The 26,082-nt window shown below is 55.0% G+C and overlaps 1 protein-coding gene across 2 annotated transcripts; it reads left to right on the plus strand.

The window, feature by feature from the left end:
* Positions 1-564: 564 nt before the first annotated feature.
* On the plus strand, positions 565-25,526 carry VSTM2B (V-set and transmembrane domain containing 2B; the record flags this gene model as incomplete). Of its 2 annotated transcripts, XM_084257517.1 has the most annotated exons (5): positions 565-646; positions 1,200-1,384; positions 2,358-2,387; positions 3,611-4,094; positions 25,438-25,526. In XM_084257517.1, the coding sequence occupies 5 exons, from the start codon at positions 565-567 to the stop codon at positions 25,524-25,526; spliced, it is 870 nt and encodes a 289-aa protein (XP_084113643.1). The 2 variants fall into 2 exon arrangements, with proteins under 2 accessions (XP_084113643.1, XP_084113644.1); XM_084257518.1 differs by lacking the exon at positions 2,358-2,387.
* Positions 25,527-26,082: the final 556 nt, after the last annotated feature.

The raw sequence follows: 26,082 nt of genomic DNA on the forward strand, positions 1-26,082 counted from the left end.
GCCCGCGCTGCGCCGGGTCCACCGCCAGGTCTGCGCGCCGCGGCTGAGCGCCCACTCGCCCTGCGGAGAGCGCCGCGGAGGGACCGGCGGGGGCGGCGGCGGGAGAGCTCGGGGGGAGCCGGAGGAGGTGGCAGTCGGGAGCCGAACCGGAGGAGCCCGGGAGGCAGCGCGCTCGGCGCCGCGGAGCTCACTCCCTTGCCCGGGGATGGGTCCCTGCGCGGCCCAGCCCCTGCCCGGCCCGCCCGGCCAGGACTGAGCTGAGGCTCCCCGCCGTCCTGTGAACTGCCGGGTACCGCGAGGCGCGGACCGAGCGCCGGCCGCCCCCCGGCGGGACCCAGCCTTCTGCGCACCCCGCGCAGCGCCCCCAGCCGGAGCCGCGCCGGGCAGGCCGGCGAGGGAGCGGGGCTGATTGGCGGCCGCCGGCGGCCGGGGGAGGGGGCGCCGCGCGGGGCCATGGCTGGCTCGGAGGCGTCTTAGCCGGAGCCCAAGCCGGAGCCGAGCCCGAGCCGTCGCCACCAACGCCTCTCCGCGCCCGGGCCCCCGCCGCCGCGCCCCCCGCGGGAGATGGAACAGCGGAACCGGCTCGGCGCCCTCGGATACCTGCCGCCGCTGCTGCTGCACGCCCTGCTGCTCTGCGTGGCCGACGGTGAGCGCGGGAACTTTGCTGCCGCGGGGGCTCGGGGGTGCTCGCCGGGGCCGCCAGAGTCAGCGCGCCCGAGTCGCTGCGGAGGAGCAGGAGTAAGCGCAGGGGAAGGCTCCACCGTCTCCAGGAATCCCGGCGCGCAGCCGGGCCCGAAGGGTAGGGGGAGAACCGTGGAGGGTCGCCGCCACGGCGGTGCCCGCGCCCGGGGTCATTTGAAGCCGGGCCGGGGTTTCAGCCGAGGAAGGGCTTGCGGGGCGCGGGAGTTGGCGCGCCCCAGCCGGGCTCTGTTGGTGCGGCGGGGCGCCGCGGGGAGAAGCGTGAGCCGCCCCTGCTGCCCCACCCGATCCGGAGGGAAGCAGCCAGCAGCCTTAGTCGTCCCTACTGCGGCCTGGCAGCTGCCAGACCGAACTTTGCTAGCGCCCCTCGCCTTGCGCCTCGGGGCAGCCTGGGGGTGGGAAGCCCAAGGCCAGCAAAGCCAGGGACTGACCGTCGCGCCTGGGGTTGCCCTAGGCCCCCGCCCCGCAGCTGGTCACGCCTCTCTCTCCCCCGCCCCCAGCTACATTTACCGAAGTCCCCAAAGATGTGACAGTAAGGGAGGGAGACGACATCGAAATGCCCTGCGCGTTCCGGGCGAGCGGAGCCACCTCTTATTCGCTGGAGATTCAGTGGTGGTACCTCAAGGAGCCGCCCCGGGAGCTGCTGCACGAGCTGGCGCTCAGCGTGCCAGGCGCCCGGAGCAAGGTAACCGTTCCCTGATGCAGCGCTGGTGCTCAGGGGCTCAGGCCCTGGCTGCTGGGGTAACCCGGGCAAGGCAGGCTGACCACGCAGGGCGCCGCCCTGTGGCCCAGCCCATCTCCTACCCTCTCCATCCCCCCAGCATCTTCAACAACAGTTCTTACCTGATAATTCATTCCCCTCTCCCAAAACCTCCCAAACTCCACCTCTGGCCCCTAAAAATGCCACGCCCTATCTAGTTCACCCTCTCCTGCTTGCTGGCTGCAGGCCCAGAGTCTAATGGGTGCTGGGTGATGAAGGGAGACCACTTGGTCTGGCCAAACTTTCCCTGCCCTCTGCCACCCCAGAGCATGGGGCCAAAGAGCTGAGCTCCTGGGGGCGGGGTTCCAGAGGTGGACAGAGCACCTTGTACAGAAAAGCAGGCAGGTCACCTCCAGCCCCCACAGGGTCAAAAGGAAAGCATCCCTCTGGTTGCAGACTGCCACCCACTGTCCATCTGCCTCTTAACCCACACTCTTACACACACTCTCCACACACGCCTACCTGCCATCGCTCCCCAGGGTCCCACCTAGAGTTACTGCTCACACCTCCCATTGGGTCCTGGCCAGATACACCAGCCCCTACATCCAGCTTTGCACAGGCTTTACACAAACAAGGCATGGAAGGAGAATGCTCTGAGAGAGGAAATGGGTCTTCCTCGCCATCTCAGCTGCTGGCAGTCCAGCTCTCCCTCTTTGGCCGCACGTGTGCTAGGGCAGCCCCTCCTGGGCCAGGCACCTTGCTAGCTCCAAGCCCTGCTTCCTTCAGGGTAAAACTCCTAAAATTCCTGTTGTTGTTCTTGGTCTCCGCTGCTGCTCTGTCGTCAGTAGTTCCGAATCCCAGCCTGCCAGCGAAGGGTCCCCTTGCTGGAGGCAGATCTGAGCTCTGGGAGCCTGAAGGCCAAGAGCCTAATGTTTCTCTCTCCCTCTTTGCATTTTAGGTAACAAATAAGGATGCAACTAAAATCAGCGTAAGTGTGGAGCCCAGCGCGGGCCGCGGGAGACCCCTTCTGGCAGCTTTGAGCCCCACAGCTTCCTCCCTTTTAGAAAGGCTCCTCGGCTGAGCCATGAGGCCCTGAACGCAGCGTTGCGTTGTTGGCTGTTCGGGGTGTCTAGGCGCCCTCTGTCGCCGGTAGCCGGATTGGGTTCTCCTTTGTGTAAATCAAGGGTCCCAGACCCGAGTCTTCTTCCTATGCTCCATGCTCACCTGAAACACTCTGGGTAGGGACGTCGCGTCCCAGCGCCCAGGCCTGCCCGCTGTTGGTATTTCCCCGGGCACCTTGAGCAAGCTGCCCCTCTGCCTGGGGTGCCGTCGGTGACCCGGCTTGTGGGGCCAATCCTGCCCACGCACACCCGGTGCCCACTTCCTCCTCCCTACCCCGAGTTTTGGCTGCAGGTGGGAGTGTTGGGTATTACAGGCTGGGGCTGGGGGGCAACGTTCTTGCCTGACTGCCAAGGGCTGGGGTGGTGGAGTTTGTAATTCAGAGAGGACTTTTGCCCAGACTTTCCTAGCTGGAGTACGGACTACTAGGACCTCCTCTGGGCTTGGTTCAGAAGTGAGGGTTGCTAGGGTGCTTGGCCAAGACCCCAAAGCAGTCTCTTCGGTGTCTCCTCCACAGTCCGAGGAAGGGGTGCTTGACCAGGAGCTTCCAGCTGTAGATGGAAAAGCAGGTTCTTAGTAGAAAGGCAGATAATCAGTAGCAGGGGTCAGGGAGCCTGGCAGCAGCCTGAACTAGCTTGCCACCTTGGGAAGGCCGCGGGTTGGTTGTGGGGGACTGAGGCAGCCCATGAACAGGCCTATATGTGTATACTCTAATGAGGACACCATCCAAGCCCTCCAGGATCTACAACAGAGGAAGAACCTTGGTGCAGTGGCAGCTCTGTACTTCCTCAAGGCTGTGCCCCAGCTGACACGCCTGAGGCGTGTAGTCTGAGCAATGAGAGGTGCAGGAGGGAGGAAGGAGAGAGGTCTGCACCCTGAAGGGAAAGCTGTGAAGATGCCAAGAGTAGGTTTGTGTGGGCCAGAGGATGCAGCCTGAGGCATTCAGTTAAGATGACAGGAAACTGGGGCCAGCGCAATGGGAAAGGAAAGCTGAACTGGGATGATGGGTAAACCTGGATGGAGAGTTTTGGGGGTGCAATGACGGACAGGCATCCCCGTCCCAGCCTCTGACCCAGGCCCACTCTCTTGCAGACGGTCCGGGTCCAGGGCAATGACATCTCCCACCGGCTGCGGCTGTCAGCGGTGCGGAGACAGGACGAGGGCGTGTATGAGTGCCGCGTGTCGGACTACAGCGACGACGACACGCAGGAGCACAAGGCCCAGGCGCTGCTGCGTGTGCTTTCGCGCTTCGCGCCGCCCAACATGCAGGCCGCGGAGGCCGTGTCCCACATTCAGAGCAGCGGCCCGCGTCGCCACGGCCCAGCCAACGCTGCCAACGCCAACAACGTGGGTGCCACCGGCGCTGCGGGCCGTGCCACCTCTGAGCCCGGCCAGGCAGACAAGAGCCCGCCTCCCGGGAGCCCTCCAGCCGCTGTCCCTGGTCCCGGAGTCCCCGAGGCTGCCGCGGCCTCCGTGGCCCATGCAGCCAGCACCACTGTCGCAGCCATGGCCGCTGCTTCATCGGCATCGCCGCCGTCAGGCCAGGCGGTCCTTCTGCGCCAGAGGCACGGCTCAGGTAAGGGCAGACCAGGGGCATCGGTGCCAGGGCTGCGGAAGGGCCGCCTCCACTGGGGTTATTTGCGGGTGCAGGGTCCTTGCTCCTTAACTGGCGCCCAGGGCATGGCGTATTTTTGGAGCCTGGTTTCAGCGTCTTCTGGTCTTTACTGTTGACCTCTTGTAGCTTTCATGACGTGCATTTATGAATGTGGAGGCGACCTTGCCAGTGTCCTCCAGACATAGCATGGTATACATGGCATGTGGGAAGCCCTCTGGAGTCTGGACCTCTGGCCCCTGGGGCTGTGTCTGAAAGAGATGGGCCTGCTTTTCAGCTACAGTCTTTGGTGCAGTCAGTGGGGTACTAGCATCCATTTGAGTGGCAGGTGGTGGTTAGCACTCAAGAAGTGGACATCTGGGTGTGCTTGCCTACAGTGACTGTTGTCTAAGCCACTGGTGGCCTGGCTGTGTAGCCTCTGCTCTTTCTGTACGTCCAGGATGGTCTTAAGCATGGGCTCTGCTATAAATCACTGCTCTGGTTCTCTTTGTGCCTTTGTGGGGTGTGGGGGTGTGGGATTGAAGGTGGAGCCCTCCCATGCTTAGGAGGGAATCCAGAAGTGAAGGCCTGCTTTCCTAAGTAAATCCTTGCTTTCCTAAGAAGACTGAAGGAGGTAAAAGGGGAATAAGAGAGCAGAGGGTAAGGAAAATGGACTGACAACCAGAGCAGGCAACTCTGGGGTAAGAGGGACTACTTTGAAGTCAAGGGGTTTGATGAGGGTAGGTTTGCTGTTCATGTCTATACCTTCTCCCAAGGCACCCCCTCCCACTTCCTTTGCTTACTCAAAGATGGGCCTCTGTGTGTGATTTAAGATGTGTCTCACCCTCTCTGAATCCCTCCCTCAAAGAGCATCTCTGCTGTTCTTGCAGCACTGGGCTCTGGTATAGTTGCATTTAAATCTCCCCAGTGGGATGGAGCACCACGTCACCCCCTACTGTTATAGTTGTCAAAGAGCCATCCACCTGCCACCAGCTTGTGGGTTTGTCAAGGATGCAGGTTTCTGAGCTTCCTGAGCTATTCTGCTAAGCCCTGGAGACAGGCATTCTGGCCTTCCTTCCTGCCAGGATGCCTTCCACAGCAGTTCGGTTATTTCGTTCATTTCCACTTCTGCAGGGGCCTCCTCCCTGCAGCTTAGGCAGCTGATTGTATATGGAGACCTTCACACAGGGGCCCACAAGATTTCCTCCCAGGTTCTAGGAAAAGGTGGGTCAGCTGGAACCTATGGATGGCCACTTCCCAAACAGCCCCAAAATCCCTTACCTTATTTAGAACCTTCTATCCCCCATATTAGTTTAGGACAACATTAGCTGTTGTGACAAATAAACCCCAAAGACCAATGACTTAACACAATTCCAAGATATTCTTCCCAGTTCACATCAAGCCCTGCAGTGGTGTGTGGTGGCTCTGTTCCATGTAGTCATTCAGATACTCAGGCTGACAGAGACATTAACATCTTCAACACGTGGTCCCAGTGTCACTCTGGACATTGACACATATGCAACAGACAAGGGAAAAAGGAGTGGGAGCAGCCAGTTTCAATCCCGTTTCCTGAGAGAACAGTTCTAACGTTCAAAGGCATATGTTGCATGTGCATTTAGTATGGTCCTAAGTATGTATCTTTCTTAAAAGATTGAAAAATAATCATGCACAACGATTTGGGAGGGCTTGATTCTCTCTGAGAAAAATGTGGTGTTCAGAATGGCCAGACAGGTTTTGAAGGGCCAGACGTAGGAATGGTAAATATCCCCTCCACCCTCAACCTTAGCCAGAACATAGTCCAACAGAGATGCAAAGCAGGCTGGAAAATGTAGCCTCAGCTTAACAGCTGCTTTCCACCTTCGTCTATTCACCAGTGAAAGGGCAGGTGAATCTTTGCAGGAGTTAGCTATTTCTGCCTAGCACACAGTAGGTATGATAGAAAAGTGCTTATTGGCTTGAAGAGTGATTGACTACTTGATGCTGGTTAGTTAAGAAATGATCCTTCTGCCCTCGCGCCCCTGAGGGCAACGTGCGTCACAGGTCTGGGAAAATGCCATAGCCCATGAGAAGGAGGCCAAGCAGAGGATCTAGAAGCCAGAGCCCAAATACAAGTTGTGTCTCCAGAAGTTGCTGGGCATGTGGCTTTAGGCAAGTGTCTTAACATCTCTCAATGTACTTCTTCATCTGCAAAACAGTAATTAATCCCTGACCTCAGAGGGAGTTCTTTGTGGAAGTTGCTGTATAATGTTCACTATTATCTCCATGGCCAGTAGCTTCTCTGGACAGAGAAGAAAGCGTGAAGGAGGTAAAGATGAGTTATTAGCAGTTGGAGACCAAACTATGGAGGGCCCTGAATGCCAAGGGGAGTCATTAAAAGCTTTGGTCAAGGAAGCACCATGTGAAAGAGATATCTGAGAGGGAACTTGGTAGTGTTCTCAAGAAATGTTAATGAGCAAGGTCACTAGTTCATTCCTGCTTGAATCTGCAGCCCCTGGCCAGAAGCTGACCTTCTCAGCCAACAGAGGCTGATCTGACTATGCTGACACTATCTGTGATGGCCACAAGAGGGCGCCAGCACAGCATCTGTGTATGGTGGCACTGACAATGCCCTTCTCTCTGGAAATCTCGAACTTTCCTGGTCAGCTCAGTTCTGACAGCAAAGAGCCCAGGGCCTCCTAGCAGGTGGGCTTTAGGCAAACAGCCACAGAGCAACATATTAATGCCCAGATAGCTCAGGGCAGCATCCCAGGTTGGGGGCTCCTCTGTCTTCCCTGGAGTGGAAGGTAGTGTTCATTTCCGTGCAGAAAGCACAGCTTCCACCAGGGCTGACAGGGCAGTGCCACGAGGATTGGGGTGTGGTGGCCCCTAAGGTCTCTCACCCCAAAACCCTTGCCCAACTCCTGAACAGGCCAGGAACCATGCAGACACATCTCAGAAAGAACCCCAAATTTGGGCCTTCCCTGGTGGCGCAGTGGTTGAGCCCTGGGTTGCGAAGCTGCCCACAGCCTCTGCAGCGCAGGTTCCATCCCTGGCCGGCGAGGGTCCCACATGGCGCGCAGACCTCTCCTGCCGCCCGCTGCTCCCCTCAGCAGTGTACTTCTTCGTCAGTCTGCCTGCTCTGCTCCCCGCTCTGGCTCTGGTGAATTCTCTCACCCTCCCGCGCTTCTGACTGTACCCAGTGCTTGTATAAATAAATAAATAAATATTTTTAAAAAAAGAACCCCAAATTTCTTTCCAGCTCCCATTTGGAAGGCCAGGAAGGTGGGCCTCCATTGGAAAACCAGAAAGCCCATGTCCTCAGCTCTGCAGGTGAAGCCCCTCAGGGGACCCTCGGCTGTGGAGCCCTCTGTGTCCACTGGACCTGGAGACGTGGGTTAGGTGACCTCTAATCTGCCTCTAAGTGTACCCAAGGAGGGAACTGTGCCTTCTTAATGGACACTTCTCACCCCACCCCCCAAGGCCCTCAGACTGTGGCCTGTCGAAGGCGTGAGCTGCAGACCCTGTTTTGTGGGACAGGTGTTAAGAACATTTCTGAGGGGCTGTGCTGAAGAGCAGTGCCCAGAGTTCTGCCACAGCCCCGGCCGGACGGGGAGCTGGCGGCAGGTAGCACAGACGCAGCCTCCCCAGCTCACAGTTCTCCAAAGCTCAGAGGGAGGGGACAGGAAGGATGTGGTTAACGTGGTTGACAGACAGGTCAGGGTGCTGGCAGAAGCATGGTCGCAAAGCAGGGTCAGTAGAGAATATTTTGAAAGGTGTGAACAGGCTAAGGACAGTCCCAGAGCCAGTGCAGCAGGAACCGCTAGCACCCCTGGCCTAAATGTGCAGGGGGAGGGGGTGGAAGGGGGGAGCAATTAGTAGAATCTGGAGAGGCTGGCTGGCTGGGCAGGAGTCGTGGGCTTGGTAGAGGGATGCAGCCCACCCAGAGGCCTAGCAGGAGACTTGCGTCCTTATGCCCTCCAGTCTTACATCAGAGCTGCCCTTTGGCCAAACCCTCCCAGTCACTAAGGGCAGAGGCTTCTGGGTGATGCAGCCACTGGAGAATCCATGGATTCAGTGGAGAAAAGTTGGCCGGAGGGGGCCGGGGAGCGAGTAACCCACCCTCAGAGGAGGGGAGATGGAGTCCAGGACAAACCCAGAGCTGAGTTTGTAATAAGGAGGTCCTCTCCCAGGCCTGGGTCGAGGGGACACACTGGCCGTTTCAAATTGGCAACTTCAGGGATACTCCCAGCCCGTCTCCCTGACAGCCACCATTAGGAGATTGCATCTGGAAGAAGCTCAGAAGTCCCAGACTGTGCTGTGGTGCTCTGGTTCTTAACAAGCTGTTTTGGTGAATGCCAGAAAAGGGATGGGGGGGGGGACTCATTCGAATCTTCCTCTAGCTACTACATAGACAGGCCAGAAAGTCCTTCCTATGCCCCATATGTACCCAAAGCAGCCAAATACATATTTGCACTAAAAGTTTATGTGCAAAAACTCATTCATTTCACGTCTCATTTGTCAAGAGACATTTTGATATTTGTGCTTAAAAATAACACGGGCTGGATTAGCACAGCAGAGCCAGCGCAGGAGCGGGGCCCTTCTTAGCCACGCTCAGAAATCTGGCTCCTAATTAATCTGAACACTGACCTATTTTTCATGAACAGTTTGTTGCTGGTTGCAGTTTCTAGAAAAAAAATAAGAGAGAAAACAAAATGGAATATCTTCCAGACAAACGCACCTAACCAGGAAAGGCACCGCAGTAAAGCCAAGAGCAGCCTCAAAAGAGTACAGTTCACAACTGAATGTCTTGTATGTTGGCAAGAGGTTCCCTTCTTCAGGGACCTTGGGCTCAGATCCGTAGTGTGTGAACCTCTAATTAGCCTCGGGGCTCCCGCTCTGAGGAGAGGTGCCCTGGCCCCTACAGAGAGCCGGCTGGATGTGGCAAACTGCTGCCTGATGCCCACACGAAGAACCAACTCTCAACATTTCAATTAATAATGAGAGAAAGACAGCCAAGGCCATGGATGTGACAGCTTTACAGAGGCTGTTACTGCTGGGAGCCATCAAGGGGAGCATCCTTGGGTGTCGCCATGGCAACTGTAAACTATGACTACAGGGGGCTATGGACAAGGTGAAGGCATTCACTCCAGTCCTGACTGGTACCCCTGGTGGGGGGCTGAGGGACACAGCTGGTGGAAACGGTGCCTCCGTGAGGGGAGAACCCCCAGGCAGGGGGAGAGTTTCCAACCAGGTGGACGGGGCCAGGCGGCAGTCACCCTGCCTGCCCGTCCGCCCAGACCCTTGAGGACCCAAAAACCTTTTGTCCTAAATAAATAATCCACTCTGTCCTCGAGCTGTGATGTGACGTGAGGACCACAATTAAGGAGAAAATAAATCTGGCAAAAGCTGTCCCAGAAAAGAGAGGGCGAGGCTTTCTGAGCATCCTGAAAGAAAAAATTAAAGGATTTCATAAAGGAAGTAGCTGAGCTTCACAGCTGGCAAGAGACGCCTGCACCATCCTGACAGCAGCGAACGTGTGTGATTATCGGCTGCACAGCATCCTCTCCCTCATCAGCCAGTCACATGCTTGCCATGAGCAGGAACCAGTGATGGAGGCCATGGCCCAGCTCAGGGGCAGCGGGACACTGTGGAGTCCAGGACAGAGCCTGCCATCTGTCTTAGCAGCAGTCCCAAGGAGGGACAGCCCTCATCCATCGGAGACAATCAGAAGAGGCTTCCTGTAGGTGGCGTGATTTCAGGCCTGAAAGAAGCACCTGGGTTGATGTCCTCCTGCTTAGGTCAGTCTTGGGGAAGCTTGGGAGGCCTCCCCTTCTCTCCCCACCATGGTTTCCATGAATTGAGAAAGTCACACCAAATGGAATGACCTTTGTCCACTCAGTGGTCAGACAACTCACTGTGCAGCCATTTTCTCTGCATCAGGGAGACCCCAAATTAAGGGTAAATCAACCGCATTGTGGATTATAATAATGATAAATAATGTCACCGTTTACTGAGCACATACTATATGCCATGCTCACAGGCTGCCTTCTCTGCAGTTCACTGGAACTCCTCCTGCCTCATTTCATCAAACAGTCTTCTCCCCCGAGCAGAGCCCTCCCCCCAGCGTGGGTCACCGCCCCCCAAGGGAAACACAGAGAGCCAGCCTTTCTAAATGTCACCGGGGCCAAACCCACCAAGGCGCTGCTCATTAAATATGCCAGGTGCACATCCTTAAAGCTCTGAATATTAAGGATTCCCCGAGCGTCCATGAGGATAAACGAGGTCAAGTGCTTTTGTAATACGATATTGATTAATTCTGCCCCTGTGTACGGTGGCAGAGCCTTGGCTGTGGTCTAAACCCTGAGCTTTGTGGGAGATGCCAGCATGGTTTTAAGATACCTTTGCTGCACAGAAAAAAAAAAAAAAAAACAAGTATCATTTTATTCCCCCATGCTCTGCTGGCTGTTACCAGGCATCTCTTGGAAACTCATATCCAAAGCAGTGCAAAGCTTCACTGGTCTTATGTAAGGGCTGCAGGAAAGTTTAAGATTATAAGCAAACAGGCCCAGCTTCTGTAACTCTCGATGCCTGCCTGTCCTTCATGAAGGCTGACAAGACTCCTTCCCTGGGGTGGGGCTTGTGGAGAAATTAGCCTGCTTGTCGTACCCTGGTGCTCTCAGGGAAGGTAGCTATAAATACCAAGATGGATTACCCAATTTGGCCTCCTCTGGGTTGGGTTTAGCTGCTGTTGAGCAGCCCACGGTGGTGGCTGCGAGAACTGGGGGACCCTCACCAGCGGCTGGAGCGTGCCCTCTGCAAGACGCCCCTGGAGAGGCAGGCCTGGGCAAGCCTTGTCCCTGAGTCCATCACCCGAGGGAAGGCTGTGTCTGGAAATCATTGGCTGTTCCCTGAAATATTAAAGCCTCTTTGGATTGGCGTCTGGTTTTTATAGTTCAAGGGCAGTGTTTTGGGGTCCTGGGGTTTGTACAAATGAGAGCCAAAGTGGACATTCCAGCAGCTTTGCCCCACCTACCCATCACCCTCATCCATGAGCCCTGCTCTGTCCAGCTCAGAAGTGACCCCCTTCATGTCTGTGAAGGTCACTTGTAAACGGTGGCACCTGTGTGCACCCAAATGGGAACCAACACCAGCTGAAGGGGGGTGGGAGAAGACCTCGGCAACAGAGGCCATCCCTCTCGGGAGCGGCCCACCGTCGGGGGAGAGGGGATGTGACAAAGCACATACTCCTGAGAGGCTGAGAGCAGCTCAGGGGGAAGTCATGCTCACCACCTTTTCCACCCACTTCTTCCTGCTGCCATTCCAAATGTCCCTTACTCCTCAGCTAGCTGGCTCATAGGCAATCCAGGGGTTTTTGCTCAACAAATTCCCCCTATTTCTGGGCCTTCCAGAACGTCAACCACCCAGAAACACAGTGTGTGCCACAAGCTTCTTCCTTTTGATAAGCACCGCACTGCCCATGCTCATGGGTCCAGCTGCTTGGATTCACACCCTGACCCATCAGTTCTTGCTCCCTGGGGCAAGTCCCCTCACATGTTATGGTCTGGATGGCACCAGTACCCATGCCAGAGGGTGAGCGGCGGGGTCAGAGCAATCAGGAAAACTGAGCTTGCACAGGCTGGCAACTTTTGTCAACGTTATCCTCTAGAATGGTGTCAGTTGTCCAGGGTCATTCGTGAGACCCCTGGCAGGACACGATGCTCTGACCTCAGATGTCACTCTGAGAAATTTCCTATGGTTCTCATGGAGCTAACGGTGATGGAAGGAAGCTGATGGAGCTTCAGAACAGAAAGTGCCATCAGATTGCAAATGGCTCGGTGATTGCTATTTTCGTCCTTTCTCTCTCCCTGCCATTTCGACAGGGGAGGGTAAGAAATAAGGATGATGCCACGTCCTCATCCTTGCCTGCTTGAGGCTAATTTCCATGAGTCAGGAGCTCCTTGGTGAGCAAGGACAAGTTCATTATGGCTTCTCATGTTCCACCAGCAAATTAAACCACCACATTTGTTCACCTGCCTGTGGGCTGGCTGTGCCCCCTCGGTTCTTCCTGGCCTTGCTTTGTGGCTGGACTGGCTGCCTCGGTGGGGAGGCTGTTGTGGTGGAAGAAGACAAGGCTCCCTGGCAGCTGGGAAACTGAGTTCAGAGCAGAGGCTTGTGTTTGCAGCCTCAGAGCAGGCATCTCCGCAGGAGAAGGGGACAGAAGGGACAGAACCCTCAGTAACAGTCAAGTGGCCAAAGAGCCTTAGGGCAGGTCTGGCCTGGAGAGGAGCGGCCTGGGGTCTCCCTCACAGAAATCAGCTGCTGGTGCAGTGACGCCCGTGTCCCCCAGGGATGGGCCTGTGAAGCAATGGGGCCCCGGGAGGCTACACCTGCAGGCCCACACTCCCTCCCTGCAGTTTTTTAAAAGATTTATTTATTTATGCATACAAGAAGTGGGATACAGGCCAGAGGTGTGGGGGATGAGAGGATTCACCAGAGACGGAATGGGGAACAGAACAGGCAGACTGACTGAAACACACTGCTGAGGGGAGCAGCGGGCGAGACAGGAGAGGTCTGCTGTGCCATGTGGGTAGCTCCCTGGCTGGGGATCGAACTCTTGCTACAGTGGCTGCCAACAGTTTCATAGAGCTGCATCTTAACACCTTGCGCCACCAGGGAGGCCCCACCCCTCCCTGCATTTTGCTTTTGTGTTCAGACCCTGCCAGAGGCCCTCACCATGGCTCATTGATGACACAGGGCAGCCAGTGCAGAGAAGAGAGCATGAAGAAGGGGCTGCCTTCAAGCCCAGAGATCCTTTCTGCCAGCCCTGCCTTTCCAGGCCCCTCGTGAGCCTGCCTCCCACCCAACACAGAGAGCCCACCGCAGGCCCGCCGGGAAGGAAGACTGCTCACCTTTAATGCAATCTCCAAAGACAGAGAGGCCCTCCCTCTGCTCACCCTTGGCCCCCTGCCCATCAGCTCTTCTAGGGAGGAAGTCGCAGCTTTCTCTAAGCCAGGGAATCTCAGTTGCAATGTCAGTCTCCTTATAGCCACTTTCATTACAATTGATTCTCATACAAATGTCATTTGGCCCAAGAGAAGATTCTTTAATAAGCCTGGGGGAGGGAGGGCTGACATCACACCATGGCTCCGTCTGAGCTGGTGCGGGGTTCCTGGCCAGCTGATCTGGTCGAATCAGGCCCCGGGCGGAGGACAGCCCAGAGCCTCAGCCCACCCAGCCCCTGCCTCAGGAAGGAGCTTACGGTCCAGCCCAGGCTACCGGACCAAGCCAAGGCTCCCTGAGAACAGACTAGGCTCTCAGCTGGGGCGCCTGAGGGGCTCAGAAAAGGTGGACCAGGACGGGCTGACATTTGGGGATCACATCATGGAAGGGAGGAAGGCCTCCCAGGCCCTGCCGACAAAGGGGTCTCATCTGTCCTAGCACCCAGGAGTGCCCCCACTGAGGTCTCAGGGCCCCAGTTCCTTCCATGCCCTGGGTCAGTGCCAGGCTGAGGACCCCATCCAGACTGATGCATGCTGCTTTCTCGTGGGCATGACCCACCACCGCGTGTTCAGGGGCCTGGCACCCATGCATTTGATGAATGTCCCTTGAGCATCTTTTATGGGCAGGGACTGTGCAGGCACTGGGGGCACCATGTGATCAGGCTGATCAGATCCTGGGAGTCTGACCGAGGGAGACAAGCATGGATCAAATAGTCTCACGGCAAGCAGGAGGTCACAGCCATGGTCGGTAGCCCTGGAGAAGCCCCTGGGCTGTGCAAACTCAGAATAGGGGGTGAGGAAAGGGCCCTGCAGGAGTGACACTTGATAATTAAGAGTTGACTTGGTAAAGAGGGAGGGAGGACCTCCCAGGGAGAGGGGAGAACGTGTGTGAAGACCCAGTGGCAGCAAGGGCAGGGATCTGGCTGGAAGTTGCTGTGGCTGGGCCAGAGAGAATAATAAGGGAGATGGGGGAAACTAAGCCAAGAGGAGTTCAGAGCCAGCCCTCATCCGGCCTTATGATAGGAATGGGAGCTTTGGCTTTGTCCTGCAGGCGCAGGGTGCCGAGCGAGTAGGTAGCAGGACATGATACTTAGGAAAATGTAGCATATGCCCTGGCTACAGTCTGGGGACCCATGGGTGGGAGGGCAGCATGGATGTGGGGAGACCACCTTAGAGGTCGTGATCCACCCAAGAGAGGTTTGGCTGGCTGGGTAGGGTAGTTGGGTAGGAAATGAGTAGCTGAGAGCAGCGCATGTGGGGTGCAAGTAGAGCCTGCCAGGTTGAATGGGTTGGGGCTGCAGGTGTGCCTAGCATTGGCCCTTTCCACACCTGAACACACACATTCAGTGTGCGTTGTCAGGGAGGAGGCTGCAGGGAGAAAGGTCCAGGTTGATGACGGGGCACAGACTGACCAGGCCAGAATTGCACCCCAGCCCACGCTCTGCCTGTGGTCCCAGGCCCCAGGCGGGAGGCAGCTCAACTGGCCGCAGCCAGTTCCCAGCCTGCCTGCTGCTCTGCTTACCCCTCCATATCCGCCTTCGGGTGGCACCGGGCACCAGGGCCGGGATTGCCCTCTGCTGGACACCGGGCTCTGCTGGATGCAGATGCCACTGGGCTAGGCTTGAGGGTTATGGTCCATGTGCAAGTAAATGAGATATATATTTTTCAAGCATTTAAAAAATCAAATCTCTAGGTAGGTAAATGAATAACTGTATTCACATTAAAGACTAATGTAACAAAAAATACACAAGGCAATAATTCATAATGCATTCTATTCTACAGAGTCATATTTTAATGCGTGACATATCCTGGGCAGCTCCTCTGTGCTAATTTTATTTAATGAGCACATGTTATAGAATTTTCAGAGCACTATCCCTGGGCAATTAAAATGTGTTAACCTTTTCGGTTAAATCATGTTTCTAAAGAAAAGTCCTCAGTGTGAAACAGAGAGAAATATCCAGGCGTCGTCAAGGCAGGTCTGCAGGAAAGGAAGACCCTGCTTCGGGCTGACCGCACTGGCTCTGGGCCGTGGGACCCCGCCCCACCCCACCTTGGCCCCTGGTCTGTCTTCGGCTACACTCAACTCCGCCTGGCAGAGCCTGGGCCCACTCACTGAGCAGCTTTCATTAAGTAGGCTTTAATTGAGTGCCTACTGTTTGCTTGAGCCAGGGGATCTGGGACACAAGCTGCATTAAGTGACTGCATTAAAGGCTATGGTGGGGACCGAGGGGACTTAAAGGGGATTAGGCCGCCCCAAGAGGGGCAGGGTCCTCTCACTTGAAGCTGTCCCCATCTGTGTGATGGCCACACAGCCCCCTGCCCACAAGGCCATGAGTTTTAGATCCAGAAGGGGTCCTGGAAAGCCTCAGAACCCTGGGCTTGTGCACCCCAGCTTCAACCAGCAATTCTGCTTCTAATGCTGGGAATATTGGGGGGTCCATGCAGCCATCAGCTTGATAAAGGGTTTCTACAACTTTGAAAGATTTAAAAACCACTAATATAGTCCAAATATTTATATATGTATATTCATATATATAAATACACAACATGTACTAATGTGTGCGTGCCAATTTGAAGTGGCTTACAAAGAAGTGCATGCCGTAAGAGGAGAAAAATTTCTTAATGAAGAAACTGAATAAGGGAAAGTGAAGGACAATGTGAAATTAGACAAAGAGTTGTGTGCAGTCTTGGGCTGTTGAAAGGTTGTGGCTGTGAGGGGCTGGCCTCCTGCCCCAGCTGGTACCTGAGATGCCACATGGGTCTCTGGCAATATCCGGTGTGCCATGGCTGCTTAAACTAGCAAGGAGCATTTAAGAAAGACTTCATCATTCCTCAACAAATTGTGGGCATTTCAGGGCACAAGCTGGGTCTGGGTGATGGGGGTGCTCGCCCTCAGTCAGAGTGTACATGCATTATGGCCACCCTCATACAGCACAGAAGAAACAGAACTCGCTCTGGAGCCCATGGGGCCTGCTCTGAGGGACCGCCAGGCTGGGAAGGAGGTAGCTGGGTGAAAGAGCAGAGACCAGGGGAGCAGCGCGGGGGTGAGGGACAGGGCTCAGGTGAGGAGCCAGACCTGCAACCTGGACGAGGCCCCGCTGGGCCTTGGGAGATGTGATATGTGCTCTGCTTGTGACCTGGGCACTCTGGCCTCTGACTGAGGTGTCTGGGGCTGTTAAGAGAGGGAAGCTAGGCAGGACGGTTGTTGCCTCTGCCACTGAGAGCTGATGTGGTGAGAGGTTTGAAGGCCCAAGACAGGTTGGGGGCAATGAAGGCGCCAGAAACAGCCTGATTAAGAGCTGTCTTGGAGGTCACCTTTGGGGCCACCTGGGCCAGGCAGGTGGGGGCTCTGGGCAGCCAGAGGTGATAGGGCGAGGGGTCTAGTAGCATGAGTGAAGGGCTGGGAATAGGAAAGCATGGTCACACTGGCCTCCATGCAGAAGCCAAGTTTTCCTGGAGCTTGGAGGCACCTGCCATAATGTGGACTGTCTGTGGGGCAGGGGCAGGAGCAGCTTCCAGCAGACTGAGGAGCGGGAGAAACTCTCCTACTGCCTGGCAGCTGTGCAACCTTAGACAAGTCACTTAACCTCTCTGGGCCTCACCTGGAAAGAGGAAAGTGGCTCCTTCTTCTTAGGTCTGTCAAAAACCCAACTCTTCATGCTGAATAAAACCAAGCAGACAGATGGCGTTTATTGCAAGGTTTTCGAAGGCTATGGAAGCAGTGAGTTCTGAGATGTTCACAGACTAAGGGATTTTGTGGGGTAAACTGGGAAGTTGACTTCTCCAGCTGAACGGACGCCTAGTGGTCTTCCTCACTTGGATCAGGGAAGCAGAGTCGGGGAACAAAGAGAAAGAGTGAACAGACTTGGCATTTTGAGTGTTGACTGGTGCCTTTTGTGGATTTATCAAGAGCTGGAAATTCCTGTAAGGTGAAGTGAGGTTTTCTTTGTGCACCTGTGTGTACGGCTCTTTGTCTCTGACATAATTGACTCATTTTAGTTTGGTTCTACAGGCCAGTGAGAGAGAAAAGGAGAGAATTCTCTTGGCACAGAGAACCTCATTCCTGCTAGCTCCTGTAGTCTTAAAGCCTGGGGTGTCCCCATGAGGACCAGACCCATCACTGAGGGAGGCCCCCCATCCTGCCTAGAGCACCCCCATGCATGCTGTGGTCAGGGTTTCCCCTGGCCCTGACGATGCCAGGGAAAAAACTGTTTACCATTTTCATTAAGTAACATTAAAGGATCATGTGGGGCAAGATCTCATTTCAAAAGAAGTAGGAAACTGGAAAGGAGCTAGCAACAACATTGGCCACATTAAAAAGCCATTATGACTATTAAAATACAGGGGGAAAAAAATCTCATCCTCACAGTCTCTCCACTGGAAGCAGCCTGAAGCTGGAGCAAGCCGAGGCCTCGGAAAGGCCAGCTTCTGCTTTCTATCCTGAGAGGCTGTGTATGTGGCTGTTAGGTGTGAGGACAGAGGCCCAGCTGTCTGGATTCCAGCCACAGGCTGCCCTATCTTGGAGTGGCCTTGGAGGGGCCGCCTGACTTGGCAAATAAAAACATAGGACACCCAGTTAAATTTGAATTTTTAGATAAACAGCCATAGCGTTTTAGTGTAAGTATATCCCTTTTGCAACATTTGGGATATACTTGTACATAAAATTATCTGTTGCTACTCTGAAATTCAAACTTAACTGAGCTCCCTGTATTTTATCTGGCTATCCTAGGCATCCCTTGGGCAAGACACTTCTCCCTGGTTCTCAGTTTCCCCATCTATGAATCCTACACTTGGGGGGATTAGAAGCTCCCTACACTTGGGTAGTCTAGTGGTTAAGATCCAGCACTCCTCACTCTCCCCCACACAGCTAGAAGTGTTGAATTTAGTGCAACACTCCTGCAGCAATGCCCAGCCCTGGTAAGTGCTGGCCAGCTTTGCCTTTATCCTAAAGGCACTTGGCTCTGTCTACTTGAGCTGAGCTGGGTTTTCTCCTTGCTGTTGTCATCAGCTCCAACACCAGATCACCATTCCCAGCTGTGGGTGGGGCCACTTGTGGTAAGAAAGAAGGGGATAGTTGGGACAGGGACAAGGGCCACATGAACAGCACAGATGTTTGTGCTAAACCCTCTGTACCTGGGTGCTCAGGGAGGGCTTCCTGGAGGAGGCTGCATTTGCTCCAGTCCAGAGATAAATCACCTAGACAAAGGAGCAGGAGGAGTTAGTTGTTCTGTAGGATCTCCTCCAGGGAGAGGTGGACCAGAGTGCAGGGCTGGGGGCAGGGGAACAGCAAGGGTGAGGTTTTGGGGAAGAATTATGGAGAAGCTCCATCCATGGCCTAAGACAGAGGTGCTTTCTCCTGTGGGCAGAAGGGACCCATCAAAGGTTGTCCACCATAGTGGGAGTTCTCAGGTGCAGGGAGAGGGGGAGCATGGGTGGCAGTAGAGGCAGGGAAACACTCTAGGAGGTTGCAGTAGCACTGGGCACAGCAGCAGTCTGGACGCTGCTGAAGCAGGGAGAGAGGACGCAGCAGCAGATGGTTACAATGCTGGGTGACGCCCACCGCTACCTGCCCACGCGTGCGCCCCAGGGAGCATATGGGTTTCTCCCACTGCCCACATGCTGGAGCTGTTGTGCGGGCATCACCCCAGGTGGACATTGTCAACAGCAGGAAGTCAGCTTGTCTTCAGGCCTGGAGCCAGCTGCCCAGTGCTGGGGAGGACGGGCAGCCTGGCAAGGTCAGCACAGGGCACCACAGCTCATCCACTTGCTCTCACCTCCACACCCCACACCCAAATTTTCTTTCAAATATCTTTTTCCTTTAAAACCCAACTGCATTGGTTGCTCCCAGCTACCAGCACGCATTAATTTTATGGCAGAAATTAAATCTATCCAATTCCGTTAGAGCTCGATTATTCCTCACTGACTCCCTTTGAATAAATATCCATGAAGAGGCTTTAATTAAAACATCAACAAGGGAAGCAGCCTCGTTGCAAAGTGGCATCTTCCCTCTCAGCTGTGGCCGGGCCTCCTGGCCTGCCCAGCGCAGCGTCCAGGGACGGGCGGAACCTGGGCAGTGCTCATGGCCATCTGGAAAGGGCCTCATCAGAGCCAGGGCCCTGTCCTCACAGCAGCCTTGGGACAAAGGTGGGAGCGAGCAGGCCTGGCACCTGGGCCACAGGTTACAGATTCAGACATCAGAGGCTGCTTGGAGGATGGAGATGAGGGAGGCCGGCTGGACAGAGGGTGGCCAGCTGCGCAAGAGGCCAGGAGGTGCCTGCAGGGCACCGGGCTGCGGCTCAAGAGGTTGCAATAGTGGAAATTCCTGCTGACAAGAGCAGTCAGCTGGTCAAGTCCTTGGTGGAAAAGTAGGCCCAAGGGTGGCTGGGTATCGGGCCTTCCCAAGAGACACCCAAACCTGAGCTTCTCTGGAAAAGTATCCCAATTTTTACACACTGGGTTATAATTTATAATTTTTAAGACTGTGTGCACCAGTCCAGGCAGAGACAGCCTTCAGACAGCTACAGGGTACCCTTCCAAGGCCCTGCACTCTGTAGATGTCTTGTCCCCTGTGAGGCAGGCATGGAGAAGGCAGGGAAATGGTGAAGGGAGAGAGGGCCAGTCTCAGGGGTGCCGCCACTCTGCCCAGGTTGCTCCCAGTGCTTCTGGCCCACCTGGTGCCACCCTCAGGAAAGGGGGTGGTGGTTGACTGTGACCAGGATAGTTCCATGGGCCCTCTTTACTGGACACCACCAGTCCCTGTGAGCCCAGAGTGAAGCCCCATGCTCCCTGGTCCCAAGAAGTTCCCAGAGGGGCTCCCTCTTTGATGGAGCTTGACTGTTTGCCGTGTGCACAGCGAGGCCCAGACCAATTGGGCAGTGCTGGAAGGCCTATGTCCACATGGCTAACTGGTGTCCGAGTAACGGCTTCACTTAGACGTGACCCTTTTCTTTCACTCTCAGATGGCAGCAACGGGGCTAGAACCGAAGGTCAGGGGTCCCCGCCCGGCTCGCTAACCTCCCTAGTCCAGAAGCACTTATTCACAAGACGTGTTCTAACAGCACAAGATGCAGAGCAGGTGCCAGCAGGTTGAGAGAGAGCAGGACCTGTGCTCTAGACCATCAAATCCTCTGGAGGATGCGCTGTGAGCCGCTCTGTCCACGGGGCTGGACCCCATCTCCCCCAGCTGCGGTGCTGGGCGCCCCCTGTGGGCCGCAGCCTCAACCTCAGAGCCCACATGTGGCCCTCGCTCTCCACCCCGCGGCAAGAACCAGCCCTGCCTGCCTTTTGCTTGTGTGTAGAGCCAGGCCTCAAATGTGCCTGAATTTTACTGACTTTGTTCAAGCTTGAAATAGATTTTAGTTTTTAAACTATAGCCAAAAAAGGAAAAGAAAGAAACAGCAACCCCAGACTCTGAGGGGCACTGTTGGCAAACTCCAGCCCTGGACCCGCCCCTCAGCTGTGGTACCTGGGCTGCTGGCAGCAGTGACCAGCCAGTCCCAGGTTCCTCAGCCCACAAGGAGCAGAGGCCATGGCTCCCTCCAGCCTGGGGGAGCACCCACGATGCTGGGAGGGCAGGTAGGGCAGGCGGCCGAGCTGTCCCCGCTGTCTACTGAGGAGTGACAGGGAGGGAGTGCTCCTCTTAGTGCCCCCATGCCTGTGGGCGTCCAGACCTGCATGGGGTGACAGCTGCCACCCCAGCATCACCCCAGGAACCTGACTCAAGATCTTGGCCTCCGGCCAGTGTGGGCAGCATCCCAGAGGACTGCTAAGGGAAGCTGCTTCCTGTCCTTTCCTCAGGCTTTGAATGACCTCTGTTTCCATGTTGTTTTCTGACCGGGCCTTTGGAATTCTGCCTCTGAGGGTAAATGGAAAAGAGCAATTTCTGGGGCTTCCCTAGTAGCCTGGGGGTTAAGACTCAGCGCTGTCAACACATGGCCTGAGTTTGTTCCCCGGCTAGGGTGCTGACCCACAGGGCACAGCAGACCTTTCCTGTCTCGCCCGCTGCTCCCCTCAGCAGTGTGTTTCAGTCATCCCGCCTGTTCTGTTCCCCACTCTGTCTCTGGTGAATCCTCTCACACCCACCCTCACTCTTCTGGCCTACACCTCAGTTCTTCTATGCATAAATAAATAAATCTTAAAAAAAAAAAAGGGGCAATTTCTGCACCAGAAACCACTTGGGCTGGCGCCGTGGGTGTGCCCACTGGGGCCTGGATGCGCCACTGGTTCTCTGAAGGTCTCTTTTAAATGGCTCCAGGCTGCACCTTATCCCACTCACCATATAAATGATAAAAGTTAATATTCACACAGCCAGAGCAGCTTTGATCTCTTTAAGACTGATTAACAAAATGGTGATACTTGTTTAATACAAAGAATGAATCAACTGCTATTCTGTCAGAGGGCTTCCCTCACTCTCAGGCAGCCTGCATTTCCAGCTTAATCATGACTAATAAAGTCCTGCGTGTTGGTGCTATTCCTGGCGCTCCTTCAGAAGGAGGAAACAGATAAAGAGACCATTAGCTTCCAATCAACAGAGCAGCCTCCGTGTCCCTGCAACGCAGATGTCTCCAGGCCACTTAACAAAAGTGGCTAGGCTGAAGATAGGACCTCTGTCCCCTGCTGTGGAGGGTCAAGGAGAGCCCCAGACAGCAGTGGGTGTTCCTGGCCCCTCCAGGAAACAGTGAGACTGGGGTTGGAGCTACAGTGTTGAGGGTGCCAGCAGCCAAGTGCAAGACAATTGTCAGCCTCCCTCCAAGGAGAGCTCCTGGGGAGAGGTGACCTGGGCTGAGGCTCCTGACTTTGAGCCCACTCTGGCATGAAAACCCTCCTCCTCCAAGACCAGTCAGTCCTCCTTGGGGATTCCTGGGGAAACTGAATGAGCCTTTGATAGGAGGAGTAATATAGCAAGAAGCTCCAAAATCTAGGCTCTTCTTTCACCAAAAATCCAGGGATGTATGTCTGTCTTAAAACAAATGGCGGGAGAGATGTTTATCCTGCCTGTTCTCCCTTGGAAAATGTCCTCTTAAGTAAGGACAACCCCCCAAATTCATTCTCCTCCAGCACTTTTCAGAAAAGTTGCCATGAGCTCCTCATTATTTTTTAAGCTCATTAACAATTAGTTCCCATCTCCAGTGATTGAACTCATGGGAATTCCATGTGTGTGTGTGTATTTTTTAATTGTTATTTTTCAGTGTAAATATTTTTTAAATATTTATATGTTCTCCTTTTTTGTAACACCTATTGACATTTGACTCTGTTTGAGGCTCTTTTGTTTATGTGATTGTTGTCCATTAGCTTTTGTTTTGTAGCAAATGACCCTGACACTTAGTGACTTTGACACTTAGTGACTTTGACACAAGTAGAACTGACTTAGCTCCTGATTCTGTGGTGGGTCGGGCAGCTCTTCTTCCATCTCTGGTGGGCTCACTCATGGCATCCCTTCCAGCCCCCGGTGTCCCCCCACAGCCTCACCCCCAGGCATCAGCCTCCAGCTCCTCCAGGCCACTGTCTCTTCAGCTGGAGGCCGGTTATGTGGAGGGGCCTCAGCTGGGGCAGCTCTGGGCTCTTACCTGCGCTGGATTGGCCCCACCCTTCTCACATGTCAGTGGGTCCCGGGAGCCAGGGATGAAGGAAAAGCCTGTGTGCACAAGCACTTTGCCAACCTTTGCTGGCTTTATCAGTGATCGTCTTCACTGCAAGCCTGTGGCCTGGGTGGGAGGACACTCTCATAGGTGCGGATGCTAGGGGATACATGGGGGTACAAGGGGACCTGTTCCCCCATTTTGTGAAGCATGACGTAAGGCCCCCATTTTATGAAGCATGACGTAAGGCCAAGAGAGGTAAAGGGTCCCACCCAGGGTCATACAGCAAGTTCACAAGACTAGGTCAGGAAGCTGTCCTTGGCCAGCCAAACCCTGGCCGCCTCTGCAGAGGGCCACCAGCAGACACCGCAGTCTCTGGTGTCCCCAGCTCCTCCCTCACCCCAGGCAATGGCCTCTAGGAACCACCACAACAGCCCTGCAGCCCCTGCTGCTCCTCCTCCACCCCCAATACAGTCTGCAGTGAGACTGGTTATCTCAATCCAGGGTCTTTTGAAAGTCTTGTGCAATTTTAACGTGAGTAGGTGAGAGTAGAGTAGTGGGAGACCATTGGGCAGCATTAGGAGGCAAATTAGAACTTGTCCTCACGTCTCCTATGCCACAGTCACCTCCCTGGCTGCCAGCAGTTTGCTGTGCCCCTGTCCCCCTCCAGGGTCTGGAGTCTACTGCACACATACATCAGTTTGAAATACCCCACAGAGTTGTTTCTGCATCACCTGCACTAGCCCAAGTGTCACCATTTTCAGGGCCAGAAAGATCAGAGCCAGGAGATCTGCAAGTCCCGGGCAGTCTGGCCACCAGGGCACATGTGCCCGGAGCAGCGCTGCCCACCGCATCCCTCTGCCCCCGTGCACCTAGGCCTGTGAATTCCGCCCAGGCTCCTGGCCATCCAGCTCATCCAATTTGTCTGTTACCACGTCTACTCTGAGCCTTCCAGGGACGTGTAACAACAAGGAACAGCAAGGAGAACCCCCGCCTGTGCAGTGACCACTGGGCCAGTGACAAGTGGCCAGGAGGAGGGTCGACTTGGCCATGCAGGAAGGGCCTGGAGCACCCACTCTGAAAAACCATGTCTGGCAGGGATGGTGGGCACATCTGGATTTGCCCTTCCTTGAGCTGCTCAGCAGGGCCCAGCGTTATGCTCAGAAATGATTAACGGAAGATGAGATGCACACAGTGGGCGGCCTTACCCCCTTGGATTCAGATGTGTGGACACAGCCCTTGTTTCCCAAAATGACCAGATGGAATCTGGGTCACTCAAGATGGAATGGTCCCTGGTCCGTTTGTGTGGCCTCCACCTTTTACAGAGGGCAGGCCTGGAAGTCAACTCTGAGACACAGGAACTCGTCACCAGAGCAGGGTGATGTGGGACCTGGAAATGCCCTGGAAGGACGCTCTGACAGCTCTTCCTCAGGGAGGGCAGGGAGTCCCGAGTTCTGCCATCCCAGCCTTGCCAGGAGAGTCACAGACCCGGCCAGCCTGGCAGTGACTCCTGCAGCTCACCACGTTCTGTGGTGGTGGACATAGCTCAGTGCCATCCACTTGGCACGGGGAAGGGCCCCCTGCTTATCTCCTCTCAGGCGTGGAGCTGCAACCCAGCTGGCTGGCTGGGTGGGGAGGAGAGGCTCCCGCCAAGGCAGGAGAGCAGGGAGCAGCTAGAAACCTCTCCTAATACAGACCACCTCTGTGGGAGTTAGCAGTGACATCCTAAGGATCAGGCAGCCCCTCAGGTGTGTGAGGCACTTCTGCACTGACCTCTCTTGTAAGTTCAGAAGCAGCCTGGGGTTCATGGCTGCACCTTCCCCCACTTGCACAGGAGACTTCCTGCACATGAAGACCCTGTTGACAGAGGACAGGGGGAGGGGGAGGCAGGGTGGAGGCACAGGTGTGCAGTGGTCGGTCGACCTGGGGCCCAAGTTACTGGAGCATGTAAAAGCAAGGGGGAAAGGTGACCTCCTACCAGAATAGTGCTAGGGTCACTCCTTGGGTGCCCTAACCCACCTACCTCCACCATCCAGTGATTTCTGAGCTGCAGCCCGAAGTGCTGACCGTTTGTGGAATGCTGAGGGGTGCGACTCAGGCAGGGCTCAGAGGAGAGGAGACTTGTGGAATTGTTTGTAATCATGAAATCTTCCTGGAGGAGGGGGAAGCTGGGCCTCAAATGTGGAGGGCACTTTGTAGCATTATATGGGGTGAGTGGGGAGGGTGCATATTATCTTTTTTTTTAAAGATTTATTTATGCACACAAGAGCTGGGGTACAGGCCAGAGATGTGGGGGGTGAGAGGATTCACCAGAGACAGAGCGGGGAACAGAACAGGCAGACTGACTGAAATACACTGCTGAGGGGAGCAGCAGGGGAGACAGGAGAGGTCTGCTGTGCCATGTGGGTAGCTCCCTGGCCAGGCTGGAGATGGAACTCCTGCTGCAGAGGCTGCGGATTGCTTCACAGTGTGGTGCTTAACCCATTGCTCCACGTGGGAGGCCCCATATTATCTTTTCACTGGACTAAAGGTATGGCTTGTTAGAACTGTATATAACCTAGCATGCCCCCATCAGGCCTGGGCACCACAGCGGGCTCCCAAAGCACGTGGCTGGTAAATATTGTAACAAACAGGAGCAAATGCTTGAGCGTTGCACGGAGCAGCCCTGCGCTCTGGCCCCGGCTGAGGTCCGAGGCCCAGGCGGGTGGGCACTCCCTGGTCAGCCCCGGGGTCCTCTGAATCAGACTAACAATGCGGTTCTCTGGTCTGCAGGCACCGGGCCCAGCTCCGCCACAGACCCACTCCTGTCCCTGCTCCTGTTAGCTCTGCATAAGTTCCTTCGCCTGCTGCTGGGGCACTGACGCTCGCGGCCAGCCCGAGCACTCGCGGCCCGCGCCGCCGGACCTCGCCGCCGGACCTCGCCGCTGGACCTGGGTAAAGACGTGGCGGATGGACACAGACTGGAAAAGCATGACAAAGTCCACGTGGAAAATTTAAAAAATCATATTTTTGGGGAAGTTACACAAATGTAGAACACCTAAAGTAATGCATCTAGTTTCCAAATAAGATGGAGTCTGGACCGTGCAGTCGCATGGAATCACCCGATTTCTCTACTTTGATGTATTTTTCTTTCCTAAACTTTTCCTCCAAGTCTTCATTTTGCACGAACTGTTGAGCAGTTATCTCTAGGATCTCATGTAAAAACGCTGGGTCAAAGCCTTTCTGACAAAGCAAAATATTTTTAGCAGATTATTGTGTTTAGGATTTTTATTTCCTTTTTCGTTTGGGGGGGCTCTCTTTTTTTTAATTAAAGTAAATTATTTCTTTTGAGACATTTTGATTAAAAAAGATACATCTTATCAATTAAAATCCACTGTCAATAATATTTATTTTTAAATAAAGCTTGGAAACAAGGTC

This window comes from Talpa europaea (assembly GCF_964194135.1).
Source record: "Talpa europaea genome assembly, chromosome: 16".
Classification (NCBI taxonomy): domain Eukaryota; kingdom Metazoa; phylum Chordata; class Mammalia; order Eulipotyphla; family Talpidae; genus Talpa; species Talpa europaea.